The sequence below is a fragment of the Elgaria multicarinata genome, chromosome 7 (genome assembly GCF_023053635.1).
Source record: "Elgaria multicarinata webbii isolate HBS135686 ecotype San Diego chromosome 7, rElgMul1.1.pri, whole genome shotgun sequence".
Taxonomy (NCBI): Eukaryota; Metazoa; Chordata; class Lepidosauria; order Squamata; family Anguidae; genus Elgaria; species Elgaria multicarinata.
In genome coordinates this window covers 97,620,498-97,644,216 of record NC_086177.1, presented here as the reverse complement: position 1 = coordinate 97,644,216, position 23,719 = coordinate 97,620,498, and the positions used below count along the sequence as shown (strand labels likewise).

The window sequence follows — 23,719 nt, the reverse complement described above, 5'->3', positions numbered from 1 at the left end:
ATTCTATTTCATCACATTTTAAAAGTAGTATATAAAAGCATGCAGGGGCATTTTCACAGGAAAACCTATCCAAAGGAGAATGTCAGAAAAAAAGTAAACTTTTCCTCTCCAATATGATGGCAAACTCAGGGTCAAATTACATCTGACACTAAATGCATCTTTAGAATGGCATATCAGAGATTTAAAAAGATGTAATAAGTGCAGTCCCCCCCTTAATTCACAGCATGCAGGGAGGAGAAATTCAATCCTTCCCTCCCCCCTCATTCCCACAATTCCACCCCACCCCCATCATACTATTAGCCTAACCAGAGAAAGCTCTCATTAGCACCAATGGAACTTTACCCCCCTCTAGGGCTAATTGCATAGGAGGGGACATTTTCATGAGGATCACAGCTGGGGAGCGATGGGTTAAACTCCCCTCCCTACAAGCTGTGGTCCTGATGAAACCCCTTCCTCCCCCAACCTACTTTAAAAATCCCTGACTTCCTTTCTAATGACACCTTTAGTGTCACCTGTTGTTTTGCCTTCATGCCAAGCATCAATCCTCAAAACGTGGAAAGTAGCAAGCTTTCGAACCTTATACAATATTTCTCATAGTTAATTCACCACCACAAGATGCAGTGATGGCCACCAATTTCGATGGGTTTAAAAGGTGGGTTGGATAAATTCCTGGAGGAGAAGGCTATCAATGGCTACTAGCCCTGATGGCTATGTGCTACTTCCAGTATCAGCACATGGGTGGGAGGGTGCTGTTGCACAGTGTCCTGCTTGTGGACCCCTGGTCGACAGCTGGTTGGCCACTGTGTGAACAGAGTGCTGGACTAGATGGACCTTAGGTCTGATCCAGCATAGCTCTTCTTATGTTCCTATATAGGTTCAAATCTGGAACTACCAGATTTAAGCCGTGCAAAGCTACCCAGTTAAAGCACAATTTAGGGCACAATGCTATGAATGTTTAGACAGAAAAAAAGCTCTACAACTTCTAGGGCATGTTGGGAGCTTCAGCTATTGGGCGGTATAATAATAATAATAATAATAATAATAATAATAATAATAATACAAGCATAGGATTGTGTCCATAGAATCAAATAGTTCAAGCCTTTTGTTCTCTCCCACAACTTACGTGTAGTTTCTGTACCCCGGAGGCCTTCACTGGCAGAGCTAATATATATAGCAAAAACAGCTATCTGGTATTCAGTTATAGACATCAGGTTTTTCAGTACAGCCGTTGAAACACTGCCGTCCACCACCACCTGTATGATGGGGAAAACTAAATTAAAAAGGGTTTTAAAATGCATATAAAGCAAACCTCCCCCTTCAGCTGGAATTAGGCCTTTCCAGTAAGGCCTAGCTACTGAAACAGCTTACAAATAAAATCCACATAAAGGTACAATATAATTAGGGATGTATTGGTGTGGGTGCAGGTAGAAGCAGTCTCTTCTGGTCCCTAGCAGTTGGTGATACAGTTCTCATTCTAGGCATTTCCTTCCAGAGGGAGGAAGCAGACTAGATGCAGATGGGTTTTGGGGTTGGCTGGTGTTAAAGATGCCACCCCATGAGAGCAGCCCTCCTATTGATTGCCTTGGATATATATTAAGAGGAGCCCAAGGAAAGCACATTTGCTGAAACCCCCACAAACTCTGGTGTACAGCCTGAACTGTACATTACAGATATTTATTTATTTATTGCATTTTTATTCCGCCCAATAGCTGAACCTCCCTGGGCGGTTCACAAAATTAAATGACACTAAATTTAATCCATCACATTTCCCCTCTTAAACCCCACTGGTTTGTTTATGGTATGGATGTAAGAGAATTTCATTTTTGCTCACAAAACATGTGAGCGTACCCTGTTCGAAACCCCAAACGTGATCGTGAGCACAAGTATGGGTCCGCCGAAAATGTTCACAAATTCCCCAATATATATGCTCAGGTTCAATTTGTGCCACTTCCCCAGCTCGCTTTTGTGTTAATTTGCGCAAATTTCCCTTGTACACTGAATCAGCCCACTTTGGTCTATGAAGTAAAACTGAGCAAATTAAGAAATTTGCACAAATTTCACATTCGGTTGCTGCTCGATTGGTGTAATTTTCCTGTTCATGCAGCAAACCCAAACAAGAATCAGGCACAAGATGAGCGGCGAGAAGATATTAGAAGAATCCTAGCAATCTTGAACATCGCTCATTTGCCCATCCCTAGTTTTTAGTGGTAATATTTCTGAGGGGAGAAAGAGAGAGAGAGAGATTGACACACCACCATCAATATACAAAGTGCTTAACAGAGGACTATGAGTAAACATAGATGCCTGTCCCTAAAGAGCTTAAAACCTGAATTTCAACACAAGGGGAGACATAAGAGGTGGAGAAGGCAGGGACAAGCATATCCAAGGAAGAATATATGCAGATGCAGTTACGCTATACGTTTAGTTTCTGTAGAGGGTGAAGACTAACATATTGATTAGGTCAATACAGATAAATCAGGACCACCTGTGGGCTTCCCATGGACATCTGGGTGGCCATAGGATACTTAGCTAGATGGGCGAACTGTTGGTCAGATCTATTAAAGTGTTGATGTTCTTAACAATTTCTACATTGGTGGATTCTGCCTTTCTCCATCTATCAAACATTATCATATAATTAAGTCTGCAATCATTTAAAACTCCATTACCTCCTCTGGCTGCCCACCTCTAGTGGGATAGTAGACAACCCTGTATTTTTCCACTTTGCCAGGTGCATGAGTCCAACTCACACGGAAACCTCTGGCTGTCACTTCGGATGTGATCAAATCTGTAGGAGCCCCAAGCGTGGCCACCAACGTTCCTAGTTTTTAGACAACAAAATACAATCATTTCAGCCACCCAAAATGGTGATTCCTCTTGTACAGCCACATTGTTTTTCCAGATTTTGTCATCAATCCGCATGCATTGTATCTACACAAAGCAAAAGAGAGACATTTCCAAGTTTCTCAGGCCATAGCTAGATGGCGCTTTATCATGGGGCGATCCCCAGGATCATCCCTGTGCACCCACATGACTCAGAGGGGATCCCGGGATCAGGCAGGGATGATCCCTCCCTTGCCCCGGGATCTCGCCCTCCCCTTTAGGCTCGGTTTTTCTGCGGTCTCGGCCTCAGCCCGAGACCGCGGAATGTGTGGCCAGGCGCTGCAGTTTTCCCCGACTCCTCGCAGTTCCTTGCAAGGAGCTGGGACCCACACACGGGGCAAAGAGCTCCTCAGGAGCACTGCGCCCATGGGGGGTGGAGTGGGGTGAGTGGGGAAAATATTTTTCTTAAAAAAACAACACTAACCTTTTGGGCACGATTGCTCGTGCGCTGCTGCCACTTTAAGAAAACAAAAAAAATGGCGGGCTCAACGCCTCTCCGTCTGAGGTCGGAGGTGTGAATCGAGGGGGAGATCTCGATGAAAAAATCGCGACATCTTCACCCCCTCCATCCCGCTAGAACGCTAGGTCTAGCTATGGCCTCAGTTACCTTTGATTTCTTTTTCCTGTTCTTCGACTCTTGAGCACACAGTCTTTGTAAGTCCTTCCACAATGGAGTTCATGAAGCTGAAGTCAGCAACGTTGTAGACATGAGTGCTGTCTGGTTCAGAGGCAATCTCCGTCAGTTCGTTTTCATCTGCATTCTTTACACCTGGACATTGGAGGAAAAAACAAGGGCTGCAGTCCTGTTCCACTCAATACAGTTGCCCTGGGACTGGAGAGTAGAAGGGAAGCACGCTTTGGCTACTGCCAGCGGCTAGGGGACCTAGGGCCGCTGGGAGGCTGCCTCCCCTGCTTCTCAGGGACAACGTCAAGCCAAGGGAGAGACCAACCTGGTCCATCCACCAGCCAGAGTAGTAGTGGTAGCAGGGAGCTCACTTCCCTCTCCATGCATGGAAGAACTCTGGTCTCCAACTGACCATTGCCCTGGGACTGCATAAGTAAGAGGAAAGAACGCTCTGGCTCCATCCATTGGCTTAAAGAACAAGAGCCTCCTTCAAGCAAGTACACTAGCAAGGGAAGTTCAGCCTTGCCTGACATGCATTTAAATGTCCACATATAGCTCATCACCAGGCTCAGGCCTTGAAAAACTAATCTTCCTTCTCTTCCTTTTCCCTCCCCTCCCCTTGTGTATCTTGTCATTTTAGTCTGTAAGCCCCCCTCTCTCTCTCTCTCTCTCTTTTATTGATGTGAGCTGCTTTGGGAGACAATAATGGTTTGAAAAGTAGGATCAAAATGCAATAAATAACCAATGAATAAATGCAACGAGAGTGTTGACATTAACGTGTAGGACTCCCAGCTTTCTCCCAGGATTCTACTTTCTTCTCACTTGATTTTAGTAAAGGTATGCTGGAGATTACAACATCTGTAAGGTGAATGCTCATGAGAGAAAGCCACTCGCAGACCACGATCTACATCACCAGTAGAACAGAAAGCCTCAGGAGATGGTGGATTCTCCTTCACTGAAGGTATTTAAGCAGAGACTGGGTAGACATTTCTCAGGGATGCTGTAGTTGCATCCTTCATTGCAGTCCCTGCATTGAGCAGGGGAGTGGGCTGGATGCTGTCTGAGACCCCTTCCGATTCTACGATTCTATGACAAGAATACATACCAATAGCAAACAATTCAATGCCAGCATCTCTCAGGTTTTTTGCAGGTGGGATGACATCATCTTGGGATTTCCCATCTGTGATCAATATACCAATTTTGGGGACCCCAGGTCTTGCACCTGCTTCAGGTTTGAAGTTGTTTTCCAAGATAAAAGTCAAGGCAAGGCCTGCGTGCACAAATACAAAGAGGCAACGCAAAATTGATAGAATTCCCTGCTCAGCCGGAGAGTTTAATGAGTGAACTTTGGGCAGCTATTAACTCTCAGCAAAATATCACAGGGTTGTTGTGAAGATAACAAAGGTGGGGGAGGGGGCATTATATGCTGCCCTGTTCTCCTTGGAGGAAGGCAAGGACAGAAAATGTAATAAATAAATATTCATTAGGCTCTTGAAGGCAGACTGGGCCAGGGGAAAGAAAAAAAGAAAAGAAAACAGTGGCTATCGTAAATCTTTAGCAATCTTCCCAGACAGAGATCAAAATTCTGTTTGAAATTAAATTTGGGTTTCCAGGAAAGAATAACTGGGATACTGGGGAATGAAAAAGAAATAAAATTTCTGAGAATAAATACACTTTTAGAAATACGCATCCAGATGTTATACTCTGAAAAAACTTTTGATATGGTAGGTCAGTAGAGTTGTGTAACAGGAATTTGAGATTATGAATTGAAGGTCTGATATTAAGGCTGGTATTATGAATAATTATTACTCATGCCTTAGGGTTCAGTTGTAGATTTCTGTTACTCATGGAAAACACTAAATCCTTTAAGCCTGTTCTTTCAACTTCCTAAAATTTGAAGACTGTGGCTGCATTCAGAAAACATGATAGTCAACGGTGGGGTAATAATCATCTCGACAGTTGTTTATCTAGGGCAGCCTTCCTCAACCTGGGGTGCTCCAGATGTGTTGGACTGCATCTCCCAGAATGCCCCAGCCGCTGGCTGGGGCATTCTGGGAGATGCAGTCCAACACATCTGGAGCACCCCAGGTTGAGGAAGGCTGATCTACGGGGTGCTCCCCACACAACATGATAATAATCAACCATGGTGTGGATTAGGATCGGCGTTGAGTTGACTATTAGTCCATGCTGATTTGACTCACTCATCTGCTCTCTCTCCCCACTCAGTCCTCTCACAAGTATCCAATCAGCCATTGCTGCTGAAAATCTATTCTGTCAGCTGGACTAGAGCAGCCCTAATGCTTTGACTGCTCTTGCCTTGTGACTCTGTGACTGACGAAATAACCAACAGTGGCCGAGGAAATAACCAACGGTGCCCTCCACATGACACGATAACCAACGGTTGTTCAAATAGCCAGCTCTGCCCAGTGTTGGTTATTGCGTTGGTTATTTTGGCCAAATAACTAACTGTTGATTAAAAAACTCCCACCACACAACACGATAAGCCATGGTGGGTTAAATATCCAACCATCGACTATTTAAAGCGCTGTTGGTTATCGTGTTGTCTAAATCCAGTCTAACAGGTGTTTCTCAATTTCCAGAGGAGTAGCCTTGTTGGTTTATTGCAGCAAAAACAACAAAGAGTCTTTTGGCACCCTAAATTGTTATTCTTTAAGGTGCCACCAGTCTCTTCGTGGAGGTATATTTCTCAGTATCCTTTCAGATGACTTGCAGTCAGCCTGAGACAAACTAATCAGGGATGCAGCCTGACAACCCCAAACCTCCTGATGCTACTTATAGAAAAACATCTGTATCAAAGTCCCTTTGCTATTATTTTAAGCCTAACGTCACCTTGTGGATTGATGTGTTTGGCACATAAAACTCTGCAGACCAAAAAGCCACAGAAAAGTGTCATTGATATAATAAGAAAATTATAACAATAAATCAACCCATATTCATCTTTAATGCAGAATATACTGTTGGTCATTTCCCCTGCAGAGAGCAAGGTAAATGAACAATACTGTAACAGGAAAACTAAGCACATTTTGATGTGCATGAGTCATGCACAAATCATACTATACCTGTTAAGGTGTTTCCACCCTTATAAGGCAGGTTACGCACTGCATCTAAAACAGCATCTTTTGTGCTATGAGCATTCAAATGCCATTCTATCCGTGGGTCGCCGCTGTATTGTGCAAGACCTAGGGAAGACGTGAATACATCATGCCAAGTTAATTCATAATACTAGCAAAAGGCAGTCTAAAACTTTTCTGTTCTGGCTGGCCTTTTGGGGGTAGTTTGGACCTCTGTTTATGCATTGTTTATATATTGGATTTATAATTCGTATTTTAAATGTTTTTAAATGTTTTAATATTGTAGCATGTTTAATTATTTTTAAATTTTTATATATCTCTATCTGTTTTAATTAATTTATTATTTATTATTTATTTATTTATTTATTTATTTATTACATTTCTATACCGCCCAATAGCCGGAGCTGTCTGGGCGGTTCACAAAAATTAAAAACATTCAAAGTATAAAACAACAGTATAAAACCATAATATTAAATACAATATAAAAGCTCAACCAGATAAAAACAGCAGCAATGCAAAATTACAAATTTATGGTAATTTTGGTAGTCATGGTTAATTTAAGCCCCATTCATTTCAGTGGGTCTCCTCCAAGTAGGACTAACATTGCATACAACCCTCAGTGGTACAAGTTTTAATTTGTAAAACCGCCTTGAGTCCCAGTATTGGGGAAAAGGTGGGTGATGAGGAGGAGAACAAGTGGTGGGCATGCAGAGAGAGTTTGTATTTGCAAGGTTCACTGGCTGTTGTATGCATTTGTGTGCACATATACAATGCCTCTCTATCCACTTTGCACCCAAAGACATACATCACCTCCCTCTAGGATACCTGTTAGTGGAGGTTGGGCCACCCAATGGCAGCACCCAATGACATGAGTGGAAGTGGGGCCACCCAGTGACAGCAACTTTTCCTGTCTTTGCAGCAGTGTCACCAAATGCAGCACTTTATTTATTTATTTTTTTGCCCATGAAATTGAATGGAAACCATTCACTTATATAGGAGAAAATACAAGGGGTGCAATTAGGCTCACCTTTGGGATGTAGGCTAAACCTTTACTTTGCCTTTGCTGACTCTGCTCATTAAGATCCAAGCCTATGCACAGTGACTGATCCTGGGAGGTGTTTCTTGGTCATGCTATTGTGCGACAGGATTTTGAGAGGTCAGTTCATTATTTCAACTAAGTGGCCTGATTTTTTCTGCCTAGGGTTGTTAAGAGGAGGCAGAAGTGATTGGTCAGGGAGAGCCTGGAGGACTCTGGAAGATGAAGGTTGGATTCAGGACAGAACTTTGAAGAACAGCGAGGCAGAATCTGGGGTTTACCTGTTTTTTGGCCATCCCTACTGGATCTATGCCAAAAAATCTCTTTATTTCTAATTTATCTGAGGTGTTGATAATATCACTTATAAAAATAATCACAACAAAAGAATAAAAAGACTTTTTTATTCTCCCAGTATTTTAACACTTAATAAATAAATAAATTTATTAAATAAATAAATAGTTTTTATCTCAATTTTAGAATTTCTGTAAACCGCCCAGAGAGCCCTGGCTATGGGAGCGGTATATAAGTATAATAAATAAATAAAATTTTTAACTTAAATTTAAATTTTACTGTTTTAACTCTGTATTTTAATTTTATATCAATTTTGCTGTGTGGTTTTTATTCTGGTTGTGCTTTTTATATTGTATTGTGTATTTGTGCTTTTAACCTGTTGATTGTCTTGCTATGATTTTAATTTTTGTGAACCGCCCAGAGAGCTTCGGCTATTGGGCAGTATAGAAATGTAATAAATAAATAAATAAAAGCTTTTAACACACTTTGTGCATGTCTACACCTAAGGGTGTAGAGGGAGGGAGGGAGGATGATCCCAGACTTACCTGCTTCTGGGATCGTCCCTGGCCATCTAAATGGAAGCATGATATCCCAGAAGGGAAAAGGGACGTCGCGCCTGCCATTTTTTAAAAAAAAGAAAGGCAGGAGCTGGAGTGCACTTCTGTTCCAATGAAAAAGTAAGTAAAAAACAAACCAAAAAAAGCCTGCAGTCCTCGGGATTGTCCTGGGACCATGGGAAAAACCAGGATAAAAGTGTTTCCAGATATCCCAGGGAAATGGAGGGATTGTCCCTGCCTGCTCCTGGGATCCCCTGTGTGCCATGTGGACGCATAGGGATGATCCAGGGACAGTCCTGGGGGAAAAGGCAGGTGTAGACATGCCCCAAGTCAGATGCTTTTAATGGATACCATTTCAGATGAAGTGGGGTTTGTCCCATGTTAGTATTTAAGGTGACACAGAACCCCTCTGTAGTTTCTTGGAATTCCTTACTATATAAATCTTTCAATTATTCCTGGGAGAATTCAACACTTCAAAGTCCATAATATGATTTGCTAATTACATACAATCAGCAATATAAATATAAAAATAAAGTAATCCCCTCCTTGCGAAATATTACCTATTCTTGTTTTTTCAGAACCCACATTGAAGGCAGCCACCAAATTCTCCAGGAAAAGACGCACGAGCCTGAAGTTGTATCTGCCAATACTCCAAGAACCGTCGACTAGGATCACTATGTCTGAAATGGCGGGACTTTTGCATTTAAATTGGTTTTCTGTCAATAACAAAATAGCAAGTGAAAGATTTTAATCAATAAAAGCTTTCCAACATAGCTTTTAAAAGAGACACACAGATAGAGAGATAGAGAGACAGAGATATGATAAAAGAGTTTAGGCACAAAAGAAGAAAACTTGAAAAAGAAATCCCCTGGCTTCTCTACAGAACCTGTTGGAAAGAAATACAAATTCATCATGCAATCAGAATTTTCAGTAGGGGCCCAGCCTCCCCATTATGTGACTATAAGTAGCTTCTTTGAACAGCATGTTATAACAAGTAAGAATTTTGCTGTAGCAGAAATGAAAAAGGAATTGCTCTTCCATTTGACATAACGGCCTTGAAGCTCTAGTTTATATCACGGGACCTCAAGAAACTTCAGAATGCAAAGATTTCTAACATATCAAAGTGAGTGAATAGATTTGAAAGAGGCAAGCGATCACGGACGAAGTGTCTGCTAAGACAACAGAAGTAAAATATGAAGAAAATCTTCAGGAGACGTACAGTTTCTAGAAGGTATTATAAGAAATGAATAGAGAAGAGTCAGCAAAAGCAACTGAAAGGTCAACCCAAATGCAGCCAAACATCAATTCACAGGACACTTAATATACAATTAATATCTGACCTGCAAAATGCAACATTGAGACCACAGCATTAATATGGTTGGTATTATTTCGAAAACAATGAAAGCAATCTGATGTGCAGAAGGACTTCAGGAATGGAGAGGACAGCCATTAAGTTTCTGACAATATAACTGGTTTTTTTTTAAGCAACAGTGATAGATACCAACAATGCAAGCACATAACAGGTAATGCCAGCACACAGACATCTCGTGATGAAAATGATTTTGTTACAGTTTGTTACAGCACACAATAGGTTATAAAATACAATAACCACATCAGTTTTATTATATAACAAAGATCTTCTGGTGCAAGCAAAGACAACATGATGTAATTTTTACAATTCCGTGGATGCATGCTTTGATGGAGAAAAAGAAGGCAGTTACTAAATTATCAGAAGTTTGAATGTGAGAATTTAATGCAAAGATGTATGTAAGGATTCTTCCTAAGACATTACTGGAAATTTACCCCATTCGTTTTAGTAGGGACAAACCGGCTGAAGTAGGGTTAATAAGTAAGAGCAAAACATAAGATACTTTTTCAAAATATGTACATCTCTTCTTAATGCATTTGCATTTTAAAATACATTTTTGCAGTGATTGGTCTTTCAGCATTGCAGTCATTGAAAAATGGCTTCAACAAAACCATTGAGGAGACAACTTCTGTTGTAACCCTCTGTATAAAGACAGATGGATCACTAATGTAATTAATTACAACAACTGGTTGTGTTCTCAAACAATGACTTTTACATGCAGACAGCCTAGACATTTGCTTGCTTGAATGCAGGGTCTCTCTGTCCCCACAATCTAAATCATGTTTTTAAGTAGGATTTGGGTCATTTCAAGAGATATGTGGCTGTTGCCAAGAGCTGCAACTTTGGGTCTTTTCTGCAAATGTGATATCTCCTAGTGAAGGGAGAGCAAACAAGGAGGGATGTACATAGGCTTAAGACTCACTCCAGAGCTCCCTATATGTAGCAGATTGGGATGGAGGGAGTGAATTCTTCCTAACTCAAGTTACATCTACGTACTTACACTAAGGCCTTGGCTAGACTAACTTGTTATTGCGTGACAGAGGGGTGAAGATCTCGCAATGTTTTTATCGCGAGATCCCCCCTCTGTTCACACACGGCGTGCGACGACCTCAGAGGGAGAGGCGTCGCACCCGCCATTGTTTTTATTTTTAAAGAGATTGGAGCGCACGAGTGCTCGTGCGCAGAAAGTAAGTATTCTTTTTTTTAAAAAAAAAAAAATTCCCACTCCACCCCACCCCACCCCACCCCCGATGGGCGCAGAGCTCCTGAGGAGCTGGGACAAACCATGGCGCCCAGCCACACGTTCCGCGGTCTTGGGCTCAGCCTGAAACCGCAGAAAAACTGGGCCTAAAGGGTAGGGTGAGATCCCAGGGCAAGGGGCGGGGATCATCCCTCCCTGATCCCAGGATCCCCTGTGTGTCATGTGGATAAAGTCCTGTCTAGCTAAAGCCTGAGACTGCAATCCTATACCCACTTACCAGAGAATAAGCCCTACTAAGAGCGAGGGGAAATCGTGTTTCTTTACCGTTGCTTCTCTGCCCCTGCTTTTGTCCCTCAATAGTTCCTCTTCCCCCCGTGGCGGGGAGAGGAAGTAAACAAAGACCACATGCTCCATTCAGGGGGCGTTTTTATCATGCTGCTTTTCCCGCACACAGCAGGAGATCACACCACATTCCCTTTTTTAAAATTTGATGAAAATTTAAAAGGGGTCTATTTTGCTACGGAAAAATGAGCAGAAGAAGCGGGAGACACACAGGAGACAGATGTTGTCATCTAAAGGATGCACGGACATCTGCAAGCGGGCAGTAGAGAGCGTGTGATAAAATGCTCGTCTGATGAACCTCTAAACATGGGAACACATATATAGGACTGGACACTGTTAACTGGGTTGTGGGCTGTGTAGATGATTCCTTAGCAGTTTGAGATACAAAACAACAGATGAGTCCAAAAGGGAGGCCTAGTTCTCACTGAGGTGGTAAACCACGTTTAGACATATTTCTTCAGATTGCAAGTGCGATGTTGGAGCTTACACATCTGAATGCTTTTCAGTGGAAGAAAAAACTCCTGGCACACAGAAAACTGTCTGTTTGTTTGTGAAATGTATATACTGTCCTTCATTTTAAAAAAATGGCTTACATTTAAAAAAATCAAGTGGAAACATAATGCAATCAATGAAAAGATAAGTGTTTGCAAACCTTGCTTCATCCAACTGGATTCCAGGGCAGTGTACAAAGGTATTAAAATAAATAAATCATGCCACTATACAATACAAGATCAATAATTATTATAACGAACAAGAGGCAGAAAGAAACATTACCATTTAATGTGTCTTCACAAAGAACGAATTAACCTGGGGCCAAAAAGAATTAATGTCAGTGCCAGGCGAACTTCTATTGGGAGAGTGTTCCAAATTCACGATGCCAGCACAGAAAAGACCCTCTCTTTTGTAGCTACATAATGTACCATCCCAAGGAAGGTTTTTGGAGTATCATAAAAACAAACAGAACTAATAAAAACACCAGAGATCTAAAGCCCTAAAGGGCCTTGTAGAATAAAAACGGTTTACCTGTTGCCTAACGGAAAACAGAGTAGGCACCAGGCCAGTCACAGGTTTACAGCAACAGTGAGAACAGGGCCTTAGTTGAGCTAAAATACTTGGTTCCAGTCATGTAGTCTTATTCAAGTCATTAGAGGTAAAATGGTTTAAATTTAATTTCTCTGACTTTAATGTGAAGCTTTAAATCCCACATCTTCCTATATGCATTTTAGTTTAGACTAATCTACTTCTTAGTTAAACATTTTTGTATAATGCATATAGTTGAGATTATAATTCAGTTTGGTTATATAAATGCATCCGCAAAAGAGAAAATTACAACTGCATTCCTCACAATATTTTATTTCAGCATTAACAGAATAAAGCAAGTCATTATTCAATTTTACAGGATTTATCTTAACACCCAAGTGTTAGTGACTAGGTCTCGTATCGTATTGCGTTTCCACAGAAGTCTGGAACATGTATACTCCTTCACAGTTGCAATGAATTTGTTCAAAGCTTCTATTCATAAAACATTTGCTACTTCTGCACACCCGCTAAGCTTACATATTTGTTTTTCTCCTAACATTTCACTTGAACTTATCATCAGGTGTCGAAAGTTCCTAAAATGAAATGACAATAGTGAGTTATTTTTAAAATAACGTTTTTATATCGTAATTGTGCTCATAAAACAATAGTATTCTTCCAGAGGTCTTGTGAAAGAGAAAATAAATAAGAATAAATATTTCAAATTTATGTAAACACTTTAAATGCACTTTCTGATATTTTGAAAGCAATCCCACTTAACCCAGTTAATGTCTCAGATAACCAGTTAAAGGGTGTGTAACTGATGGTGCAGTGTTCACAAACCAAATTCTAGCACAACTCAACACAACTGAATGTGCCAATTCCACAACATGAGTTGCCTCACAGAGGGAGAGATCAGTAATGGACAATACTGATCCACCTTCCTGGTGGATCACCCTCTAGGGCTGCATGGTCAAACTGGAGCTTCCAATTTTTCTCCTGCATCTGGCCTGATATAGCCAAGGGGCTCTTCACAGCGCTGAGTTAGTGCCACCTCCTTCAGGCCCAGTGGCATCAGGTAATCCTGATGCTGAAGAGGGAGTGCAGGGCTGCCGGTGGCCATCCAGGTAGGTCTAGCCATGGCCCGTGGGGAAAGGGCAAACCCCCCCCCAAAACCAAGAACAACTCCATTGGCTTTGATAAGATTAAATAACAACTTAAATGCTGTCCGTTCCAAATAGGGGCTAAGGCTGGGAAAAGAAGCAGACACAACCTGGTCAGCTGCCACTATCTAGCTCCCAGTGGCAGCCCCTCCCTCCCCCAGTTGCTACCGGTAGAGTGTCTAAAGAAACATCTTGCCCTAAGGGGACGGGAGAAGAAACAGATTAAGCTTGAACCCAAAAAGAATAACTCTGCAGATGAGAAGGGAGAAAAGAAGAACAGGCCAGCCCAGATGGACAGGAGATGCAGTGCAAACCTGAGTTCAACTGATTTTATAAGTTATTTATTTATTTATTTATTTATTTACAATATTTATATACTGCCCCTTATTCAAAATTTAAAGATAAATAAACAAGATAAAATAAAAACAGAGTAAAACACTTTAAAATAGATTTTAAAAGAAACAAACTGTAAAGTGAACCGTGGCTGGTCATTAAGGAAAGGCTTCCTGGAATAATGACGTTTTCAGGAGGCGCCGAAAGGAATATGAAGTTGGCGCCAGTCTGACCTCCAGAGGCAGGGAATTATATGGCAGGGGGGCTACCACACTGAAGGCTCTTCTCCTGGTGGACTCCAATCGGAGGATGGGTCTATGTGTGAAAGGCACTCTGAGTCACCGTGGCCACTTGAGCCTCCAGCAACAGAGGAGCTAAGAGTACCCCCAAACTATGAACCTGATCTTGCAGAGGGAGGGCAACCCCATCCAGAACAGGCAGCGGGCCTATCTGATATATTCCCATTCACCTGGGGGCTGTCTTCATGGCATTGAGTTGGCATCACTCCGCTGCCAAACCCCATGGTTTTGCTGGTGTGGGGTGGTGGCAAGTTATCTAGACAGAAGTAGGCAGCGTGGTCTTTCCGGTGGCCATTAGGCTTGCTAGGCCTGCCCCCTCCTGTGGCAGGTCAGCTTCCACCCTGGAACATCCCCCAGAGCAATGCCCAAGCAAGGACAGGAGGGGAAGAGCCACACTAACCTCGCTCGGGCAGGAAAAGTCAGGTAAATCCCCAACTTTTCTGCTCCACCTCTTTGGCTCTTTGTCCCAGGGTGGCAGCTGCATCATATAACCGATGCAGCATGGATTCATGCTCTTTGTCCCAAATCGGCAGCTGCGTCATATAACCGATGCAGCATGGATTCATGCTCTTTGTCCCAAATCGGCAGCTGCGTCATATAACCGATGCAGCATGGATTCAGAACCTCCTCAGGTCAAAGACAACATATAGACAGCTCCCTGGGCAACCGAATCAAGCATCACCGTTGTGGTTTTCCTCCCACCCACCCCAATCCTTCCTCCCAATCCTTTTCCTTGTGTCTCCTGTCTTTTTAGGATATGAGCCCAAGAGCATGGACTGTCTTGATTATCGATAGTTGTAACCTGCTCTGGGAGTCTTTTGACTGAAGAGCAGAACAGGAAGGCTTTGAATGAATGAATGAATGAATGAATGAATGAATAAATAAATAAATAAATAACAACATAATAAATAAATAAATAAAAATACGCTTGCCTGTTAAAATTGCAGTTTTGACAGAGAGGTGAACACATAAACAGATCTTTTCCATAGCTGCATAAACTGTTACGTGGGCGTGTAGATAAGAAAAGGATGCCATGACAGGATTTATGGAGTGGTTTAATTAATAATTTTAAGGGATTCATTAATAGACTGTCATCAATTTCATCAGTGCAACTGGTTGCTATTCTGTACCAAGCACTGAATCGTCTCTGTCCCATTAGCGCAGTTTCCAACAGGGAGTAAATGCAGTCCAGAGCAGGGTGGGTTCTCCCACCTTCCCCCCTCCCCCTTAATCTATCCGTCAAGTACATTTTATGAGCCATGATTCTTCTAAAGATAGGCGAAAGGAATCCAGAATATTTTTGAAAAATGAAATAGAGCATGTATATATATATATATATATATATATATATATATGAATGCACAGGACTGATCCAGTCAATATTACAGGGCATCGTGCCGCTGAAGATTTATAAGGAACTGTGGAATTTCCATTTATAGCTTTCTTAGGTGAGGCACCACTTCAGCCTCGTGTCTCCAAAGCTCTTTACGTCTCCTTTCCACATTTCCTGGGAGGACATGCTTTACAATAGACACCACGTGCAAGATGTAGCTCTTTAACCTGCTCCATTATCTCCCGCACCCCATAATTCCACAGATATGATGGTAGGAGGTTGCCATGCCTCCAGAATTATTTCCTGCCATCACACACATCAAAATAGGAACATAGCATGGCTTCATGAATCACAACAAAACTGTCAAACAACCACAATATATCAATGGATGAGTTTTAATCTTTAAAAAGTCTATGGCCTTAGCTAGACCTACCTCTTAGTCCGCGATGGAGGGGTGAAGATCTCATGATGGTTTTATCACGAGATCCCCCCTCAGTTTACACGCGGTGCACGACAACCTAAGAGGGAAAGGCATCCCACCCGCAATTTTTAAAATTTTCTTAAAGGAGAAGAAAATTTAAAGGTAAGGATTTTTTAATAAATAATTTAATTTCGCCGCTCCCCCCACCCCACCCCCAATGGGCGCAGTGCTCCTGAGGAGCTCTGCGCCCCGTGAGCAGGTCCTGGCTCCTCAAGGGAATCGCAAGGAGCCAGGAAAAACCACGGTGCCCGGCCACACATTCTGCGGTCTTGGGCTCAGTTGGAGATTGTGGAAAAACCGGGCCTAAAGGGGAGGATGAGATCCCGGAGCAAGGGAGGGACCATCCTTCCCTGATCCCAGGATCTCCTGTGCGTCATGTGGACTCACAGGGACGATCCTGGGGATTGCCCTGGGATTTCGCCCGGTCTAGCTATGGCCTATAGAGATACATTTTTGCAAAGAAAAAAACCCACTCCCGCCCTCTTTCCCATATTAGCCTGTCTGCACTTTAAGATCAGCAAGGCAGGCCCTTCTTAACTGCTCACCTGTGAGAGCAATTAAGTGGATGACTACACATGAGAGGGCCTTCTCTACAGTGGCCCCACACTTTGGGAATAAGAAGCCACTGGGGATCTTCCAGGCTCCATCATTGCAGGCTTTTAAGAAGTTCTTGAAAACATATTATTTTACACTGGCCTTCTCCTGATATGATTTTTGTTGTTAATGTTTTGTTGTTGGTTTTATTGCTCATTCTGATTGCTCTTCTAACTGTTTTTACTGAGTTCTTATTGCTCTTAATCGTTTTATGTGTTTTATTGCTGTACACCGCCTTGGGAGAGCTTGTACCCTGAAAGGTGGCCAAGGGAAACCCTCCAACGAGCAGGCCTCCCTTCCCCACTAACTGCCTGGCCAGAGAGTGGAGTGTATCAGGCTCTACATTCAAGCCCAAGGCGCATGCATGGGGATGTTTTACAAGGTTTTAATTTATGGAACCGAAGACATGCCTTGTCTCTACATTAAGGGGAAATTGCATTGGCTTACCAGGGCTTTGTGCTCCGTGTGTCTTTTGCACGATTGTAATGGGCTGCATTACATGGCAGAGAGGGGTGACCACGTGGTTTGAATTGCTGACGACATGATCTGTAATTGAAAACTTCCCCTCTTCTCGGTGCTCATATACTTGAATGCAACAACACCTTCTAGTGGATGCTTTGTAGCGCAACTTCAGCTGCATGTGCTAGGAAATCCTGCAATACTTTAGAAGAACTGGGATATCCAGGTTTGTTTGTTTTTAGAATGGGATTACCAGGGGAAGGCGCAGGAGATGTCCTGGAGGTTGATGACATCATGTAACGGACCCACAAACTTCCGTGAGTAGCCAATCACAAGCATGCAATAAATTGCTCGTGTAGAGACAGCCATGGTATCATGACAGTGGGATTAGACAAATTCATACAAGTCTGACCTATCAGTGGATATTAACTATGATAGCTGAAGGGAGCATCCAGGTTCAGAGGCAGTTTTTGTCTAAATACCAGTAGCTATGGCTTAATCCAGAGTTATATAAGTTCTAAACTGATTGTAAAACAGTATTTGTGGCAATACAAATTATTTTAGAAATAAAATTATTAAAATAATGGGCAGGCTGATCTATAAACGCAGGCTGATCCACCCCAGGTTTAGTAACAGACTAGGAGGCACCATGGGAAGAAGAATTAGGAGGTAAGCAGGCTATGCATAATATGCGATAGAACTTAAATTAATATCTCCAGATTCTATTGGGCTTTTTAAGCCTCAGTGCTCATTATTGTAAAGCTCCTAATACATAGGTTATTTTAATGAGACTAAAATCAAGTCCCAATATGCTTTGAGCATATTATTAATCAAGGGATATGAGAAGATTTTCAGAGTTGTATCTTCTGTTAGTTAGTATATCTCGGGAGGGGGTGAAATCTGTTTTATTGCTAATTAAGCAGCAAATTTACTGGAAATATATTTGGACATGTTTTTTTATACTGATAGCACCCTTTGTTTCAAATATGGTGGATTGCACCTCACAAAAACAGACAATCTCTGCTTTATAAACAAACCTCCAACTTCTATTTAAACAAAAGCTTCTGTACAGAGCTCTCTCAGGCTGTGGCCTCTCTCTCCTCAGGCCAGAAGCAGCAGGTGTTGCCCTCAACTACTTCCTGGATCCTTCCAGAAAGCATACCCCATCCAGGCCAAATCCAGCAGTTCTTTCATATTGTTACGTCCTTCATGTGTTATACACATGATGGAGGCTCAACGTTCACACACTGAAGGGACAGCAACGTTACACCATTGACCTGCCCTCCAATGACCGCAGGTTGTGTCCTGCCCATATCCATTGTCTAATGAAATGAAATGCTTCCTCTATTCCCAGGTAGTGCACATGCTGGTAACTTCGAGGTTCGACTTCTGCAATGCGCTGTACATAGGGCTACCTTCGTACTTAGTCCAGAAACTTCAACTAGTTCAAAATATGGCAGCCAGGTTGGTCACCGGTACACCGAAGGGTGAACATATTACACCAGCTTTAAAATAACTTCATTGGCTGCCAATGAGTTTCCAGGCATATAAAGTGTTGATTATTACCTTTAAAGTCCTACATGTTTTGGGTCCAGGTTACCTGCGGGATCGCCTTCTCCCATTCAATCCACCCACACACTTAGGTCCTCTGGGAAGAATTTACTAGTCATAGGGTGACCATATGAAAAGGAGGACAGGGCTCCTGTATCTTTAACAGTAATGTAGAACAGGGAATTGTAGCGGGTGTCAATTGAAGTGGGTGAACTTCCCTCTTCATCACCACAGTTAAAGCTACACTAGCTGTAGTAGAGTGGCCAGATACAAAAGAGGGTAAGGCTTCTGCGGCTTTAACTGTGGTGATGAAGAGAGAATTCCACCCTCTTCAATTGACACCTGCTGAAATCCCCTTTTCTACATTACAGTTAAAGATACAGGAGCCCTGTCCTCCTTTTCATATGGTCACACTAACCCAGTCAGCCAAAACAAGATTGACAAGTGTTACCCGGAGGACCTTCTCTTTTGTGAAATGACCTGCTAGGAGAGATTCATCAACTTAATAGGCTTTTCGAATTCAAGAAAGCTATAAAGACTGATCTCTTCTGGCAGGCCTACCAAGACCAATTTTAAGATATTTCACTGTTATTTTAATATTGTATCAGTTTTATATGTTTTTAATCAGTTTTATGGTATTTGTATCTGTTGTTCCGCACCTCGATCCAGAGGGAGAGGCGGGTAAGAAATAAATTATTATTATTATTATTATTATTATTATTATTATTATTATTATTATTCAATGTATGATAGAGTTTTAATGAGTCCAGGGACTTCTCATAGTTGATCATTAAAATTGTGTGTGTACATGTGCCTAGGTACACCAGTTGCTGGGGTTAACAACCAGGAGGATGGTATTGCACTCATGTCCTACTTGAGGGTTTCACACAGGGTTGGCCACTATGTGAACAGATGGCTGGATGAGATGGACTCTAGGTCTGATCCAGCATAGCTCTTCTCATGTTCTTAACCTCAGAAGGAAAGTAAGATAATGTAGAACGCATCAAACTGAACAGAAGTAGTCCCTTGCATTGGAGGGCTTGACAATATCAAAGGAAAAGCACTGCTGGAGGAAGGTTCAGGAGGTAGGTGCAAATCCACCTGGACCTCTTTACATTTCCAATGGTACTAGCAGGATCAGGACCATCCACATTCACTCTAAGAAGTGAACCTGATTTAATTGTGTGTTGTGCTTTTAACTGCATTTATAGGCCCCATCCAACTCTACTATTCTGTGATTCTATGATATTTTCACTAGCTTTGTGCTTGCATCCTTACACAGTAGAGCACCTTCTGCTGGTTAATGTAATTACCAGTATCAAAATTCTGTTGGTGGGAGAGAGATGGAAAAATTAGAGACATGTCTCTGGCCAGCTGCTGCCTATTAGAAAGCAGCCACTAGAAAGATTTGTGTGTGAGAGAGAGAGAGCTTCTGAACAGAAGTAGGCTGAGCAGAGAGTCCTTGGACTCTTACCAAGCGTACTCTTAAAGGATCACATTCTTATCTTTCCCCCACTTCCAGATTTTACCAATCACCCCCCCCCCAGGGGTCAGTCCAGGGGTAACTCCTACACACACACACACACACACACACATTTTACCCTTTGTGGCCTCTTATATGTACTATCCAAAGTGTGTTCTTTCTGAATATCTGTGGCTCTGGTTCCAGGGGGCATTGTAAGCCCCAGGCATAGAAATAGCTAGTTACAGCATTGACCTTAGCTGTACTTCACTCCTTCCACACATACCTAGAGGGCAGGCAGGTGGTGTTAAAACTATGGCAGATATTTTGCTTCAAAAGTTTTATAACTTATCATGTTGCTGTTCTTCCAAGAAAAAGCTATACTATATTGCATTTGTCTAGAAGAAAGAGAGATATTAAATAGTGTATTAACCTATTTCACTCTTGATGGTTCTGTTACCTTTCTTTCTTTTTTTAAAAAGGCCACATTTTGTCTCAATCCATATACTCCAACTGACAGCTTAAGTAGTTATTGGCACTTCACAACATGCAGACAACAAATTAATTAAGCCTGACAACATTTTTGTGAGACAAGTATTATCATGCCCTTAAAAACACATAATGCCCTGAATGGACATATTGAGTCCAACCTTCCATTAGAAGTGGCAACTTAAATTACAGGCTTGATTTATGTGAACGACGTAAGTGACAACTTGCATTTTCCTTTCTTTTCTGTTCTTTATTTATGCAGTTAGCAAAAAGAAATAAATCCTCCGTGCAGCAAGAAAAACACAACAGATATTAAAATCTTCAAATAAGATGTTTCAATTAAAGAAAAAGACAGGCAGAATTCAAAAATTCTATATATCTGTATCTACCAACTGCAGGCTAGAACAGTGCAAAATCATTGCTATTCTATATACATATATCTACAAAACAACACATAGATCACATCAAAACCTTCTGATGTGAGTAGATAACATAAGAAGTGTCATGCTGGATCAGACCAAGGGTCCACTTAGTCCAGCACTCTGTTCGCACAGTGGCCAACCAGCCATCGGCCAGCGATGAACAAGCAGGACATGGTGCAACAGCACCTTCCCACCCATGTTCCCTAGCAACTGGTGCACACAGGCTTACTGCCTCGAATACTGGAGATAACACACAACCATTTATAGCCTTTGCTTCCAGGAATTTATCCAACCCCCCTTTAAAGCCATCCAAATTGGTGGCTATCACTACATCTTGTGGTAGTGAGTTCCATAATTCAGCTATGCACTGTGTGAAGAAGTACTATTCTAATCATACAACAAGGTTGTCTATTTAGTTCTCAATATTATTGGAAATGGAAAAGGGCATATATTACCGGGTCCCTTGGCATTTCAGTGCATAAAAACATATGAAGAGTGCTATTGGATCATACCAAGGGTGCATCTGGTTAAGCTAACCTCTTGCTTCCAACAGTGGCCATTCCAATGCTTCCTGGAAACCACATGCATGTCACGAGGCAACAGGCCTCCCACTCTGTTGTCCTCAACTGCTATTCAGTGGCATGTCGCCTCTGAACATGGAGGATTTATTCAGCCAGCTGTGCCTGTTCCTGGACAGAGACAGCTGTAATCCATGCAACAGTAATCTCAAGACTGGACTACTGGGGGTCTGCCCAACTGTACTGAAAGAGCAGCTTTGGCTGTCAATTTGCTAGAGCCAGGTTCAAGGCATTTTTTATCATCATCATCATCATCATCATCATCATCATCGCCATATAAAGCCCTAAATAAAGACCAGCTTACCTGAAAGATCTTCTTCCCATTAGATCTCTACAATCTTCAAGAGAGACCTTGCTGTCTGTGCCACATTTTCCAGAGTTCCGTCTGGCGGCAACACGGCAAGGGCCCTTCACTGTGATGGCACCTTCCCTCTGGAATTACCTCCCTTCTGCAATACATCACACACTGACAATCTCGGCCTCTTCCTTCTCTGATGTGCTACCAGCAGGTCAGTAGAAAAGGCCCAGGTGGACCTTGATAGTTGTACTTTTTTGAGGGTTTACTGCAATGGAAGGGTGTTTAGGGGATCAGGGTGGCTGGGTGTGAGGAAGGGGAGGGTGACGGGCAAACTGGGCCAATGAGAGCACTTCCATCTACTCTACCAATGTTAGGAGTGTCTTCACCCTAAGCCAACACTTCCATTGCTTCTTTTTCTATAGCCTGCAAAGGAAATAGTGGAAAGAAACATCTATAATTGCACCTGAAACTGTTGATTTCCAACTGCTTTTTCCATACAGAGACGTTGCTTTTCTATCTGTATAATAGAATCAGGGCGAGTCATATATATATATATATATATATATATATATATATATATATATAGCCTAAAGTCAGATTGGCGCAGAGAATAAGCCAAGTTATTTCTGACTTTCGAGGAAACAGCCTGGATTATTTCCAAACTAATCCGACTCTGGCTGGAAGCTGGGGTGGGGCGGGGAAGTTCTCCCGTCTCTACTCATGCACCAACTTGAAGACAACTTGACTTTTCCCCTCCCTTGTCACTGCCTTTGCTTCATGGCATAAGAACATCTAGTCCTTTGTATTCCCATCTCATTACTCAAGTCTTCAACAATGCATTTTCTTTTAGCATTTTGTCATGGATCAAAACAACATATTCAGGACTTGTGCAGAGGATTGCTTTGATCATAGTGGCCACATTTTGCTTTCCTGTGGCTACAGTCAGAGTTGGCATTTTGGACACCCTTCCCCTGTATTAGTCCACTTGTGGTTATTCCCCAGGAGCACCTATATTTCTGTTATTCTAAGACATTAAAGTCGATGCCATAAGGAATAGGTACATCTGAGCTGAACACTATGACTGACTTCACATAACACAAAGGTCCTTAATAAATCACAGTGGTTTGTTAACCACCCCTGTGCATGCCAATCACATGCCAGGTGATTTCCCTAATTATCTTCATCAAGGGTGGGTTATTGTGACATTCGAAACCAACAAGGGTGGGTGCCTGGGATAGTTAACAAACTACCTAGAACCCATGGTCTGTTGTAGGGTTGCTGGGTGGTTTGTTAGGTTCAGACATTAGACAACCTGTGCCTGGGAAGGATAATTAGGGAAATCAGCCAGCATGCAACCAGTATGTGCAGGGGTGGTTAATAAGCCATCATGGCTTATTAACCACCCTACTGTTGTGCGAACCATGCCAATGAGAGCACTTCCACTACTCTACAAATGTTAGGAGTTCCTTCACCCTAAGCCAATACTTACATTGGGCCTGTTCAGACAACACGCTAAGCTGTGATTAGGCCAATAACCTTTTTGCAGCAAATGGTTAATGAGCATGTTTAAACAGCGGTCATGTAGCCACCATGGTTAGGAATGGTTCACACCACACGTTACGTTCACACACGACATGCTAAACCACAATGTTTAGCTCCAAGTGCTTAACCACCGTGTCTTAGCATGTCATCTGAACAGGGTCATTGCTTCTTTTTCTACAGTCTGCAAGGGGAACAGTGGAAAGAAACATCTATAATTGCACCTGAATATGTTGATTTTCCAGCTGCTTTTTCTGTACAGAAAAGTTTCTTTTCCATCCGCATAATAATATCAGGGCAGGTCTATT

At 42.2% G+C, this 23,719-nt stretch overlaps 1 protein-coding gene across 1 annotated transcript in view; it reads right to left on the bottom strand.

The window, feature by feature from the left end:
• The window catches only part of COL14A1 (collagen type XIV alpha 1 chain), a 134,786-nt gene that overhangs the window by 101,416 nt on the left and 9,651 nt on the right, over positions 1 to 23,719 (bottom strand). Inside the window, exons 5-10 of the mRNA XM_063131328.1 lie at positions 9,042 to 9,197; positions 6,586 to 6,705; positions 4,611 to 4,775; positions 3,488 to 3,649; positions 2,667 to 2,818; positions 1,124 to 1,253 (exon numbers count right to left, since the gene is read on the bottom strand). Of these exons, the coding sequence (XP_062987398.1) occupies positions 1,124 to 1,253; positions 2,667 to 2,818; positions 3,488 to 3,649; positions 4,611 to 4,775; positions 6,586 to 6,705; positions 9,042 to 9,197 (885 nt within the window). The remainder of the gene's footprint in view (positions 1 to 1,123; positions 1,254 to 2,666; positions 2,819 to 3,487; positions 3,650 to 4,610; positions 4,776 to 6,585; positions 6,706 to 9,041; positions 9,198 to 23,719) is intronic.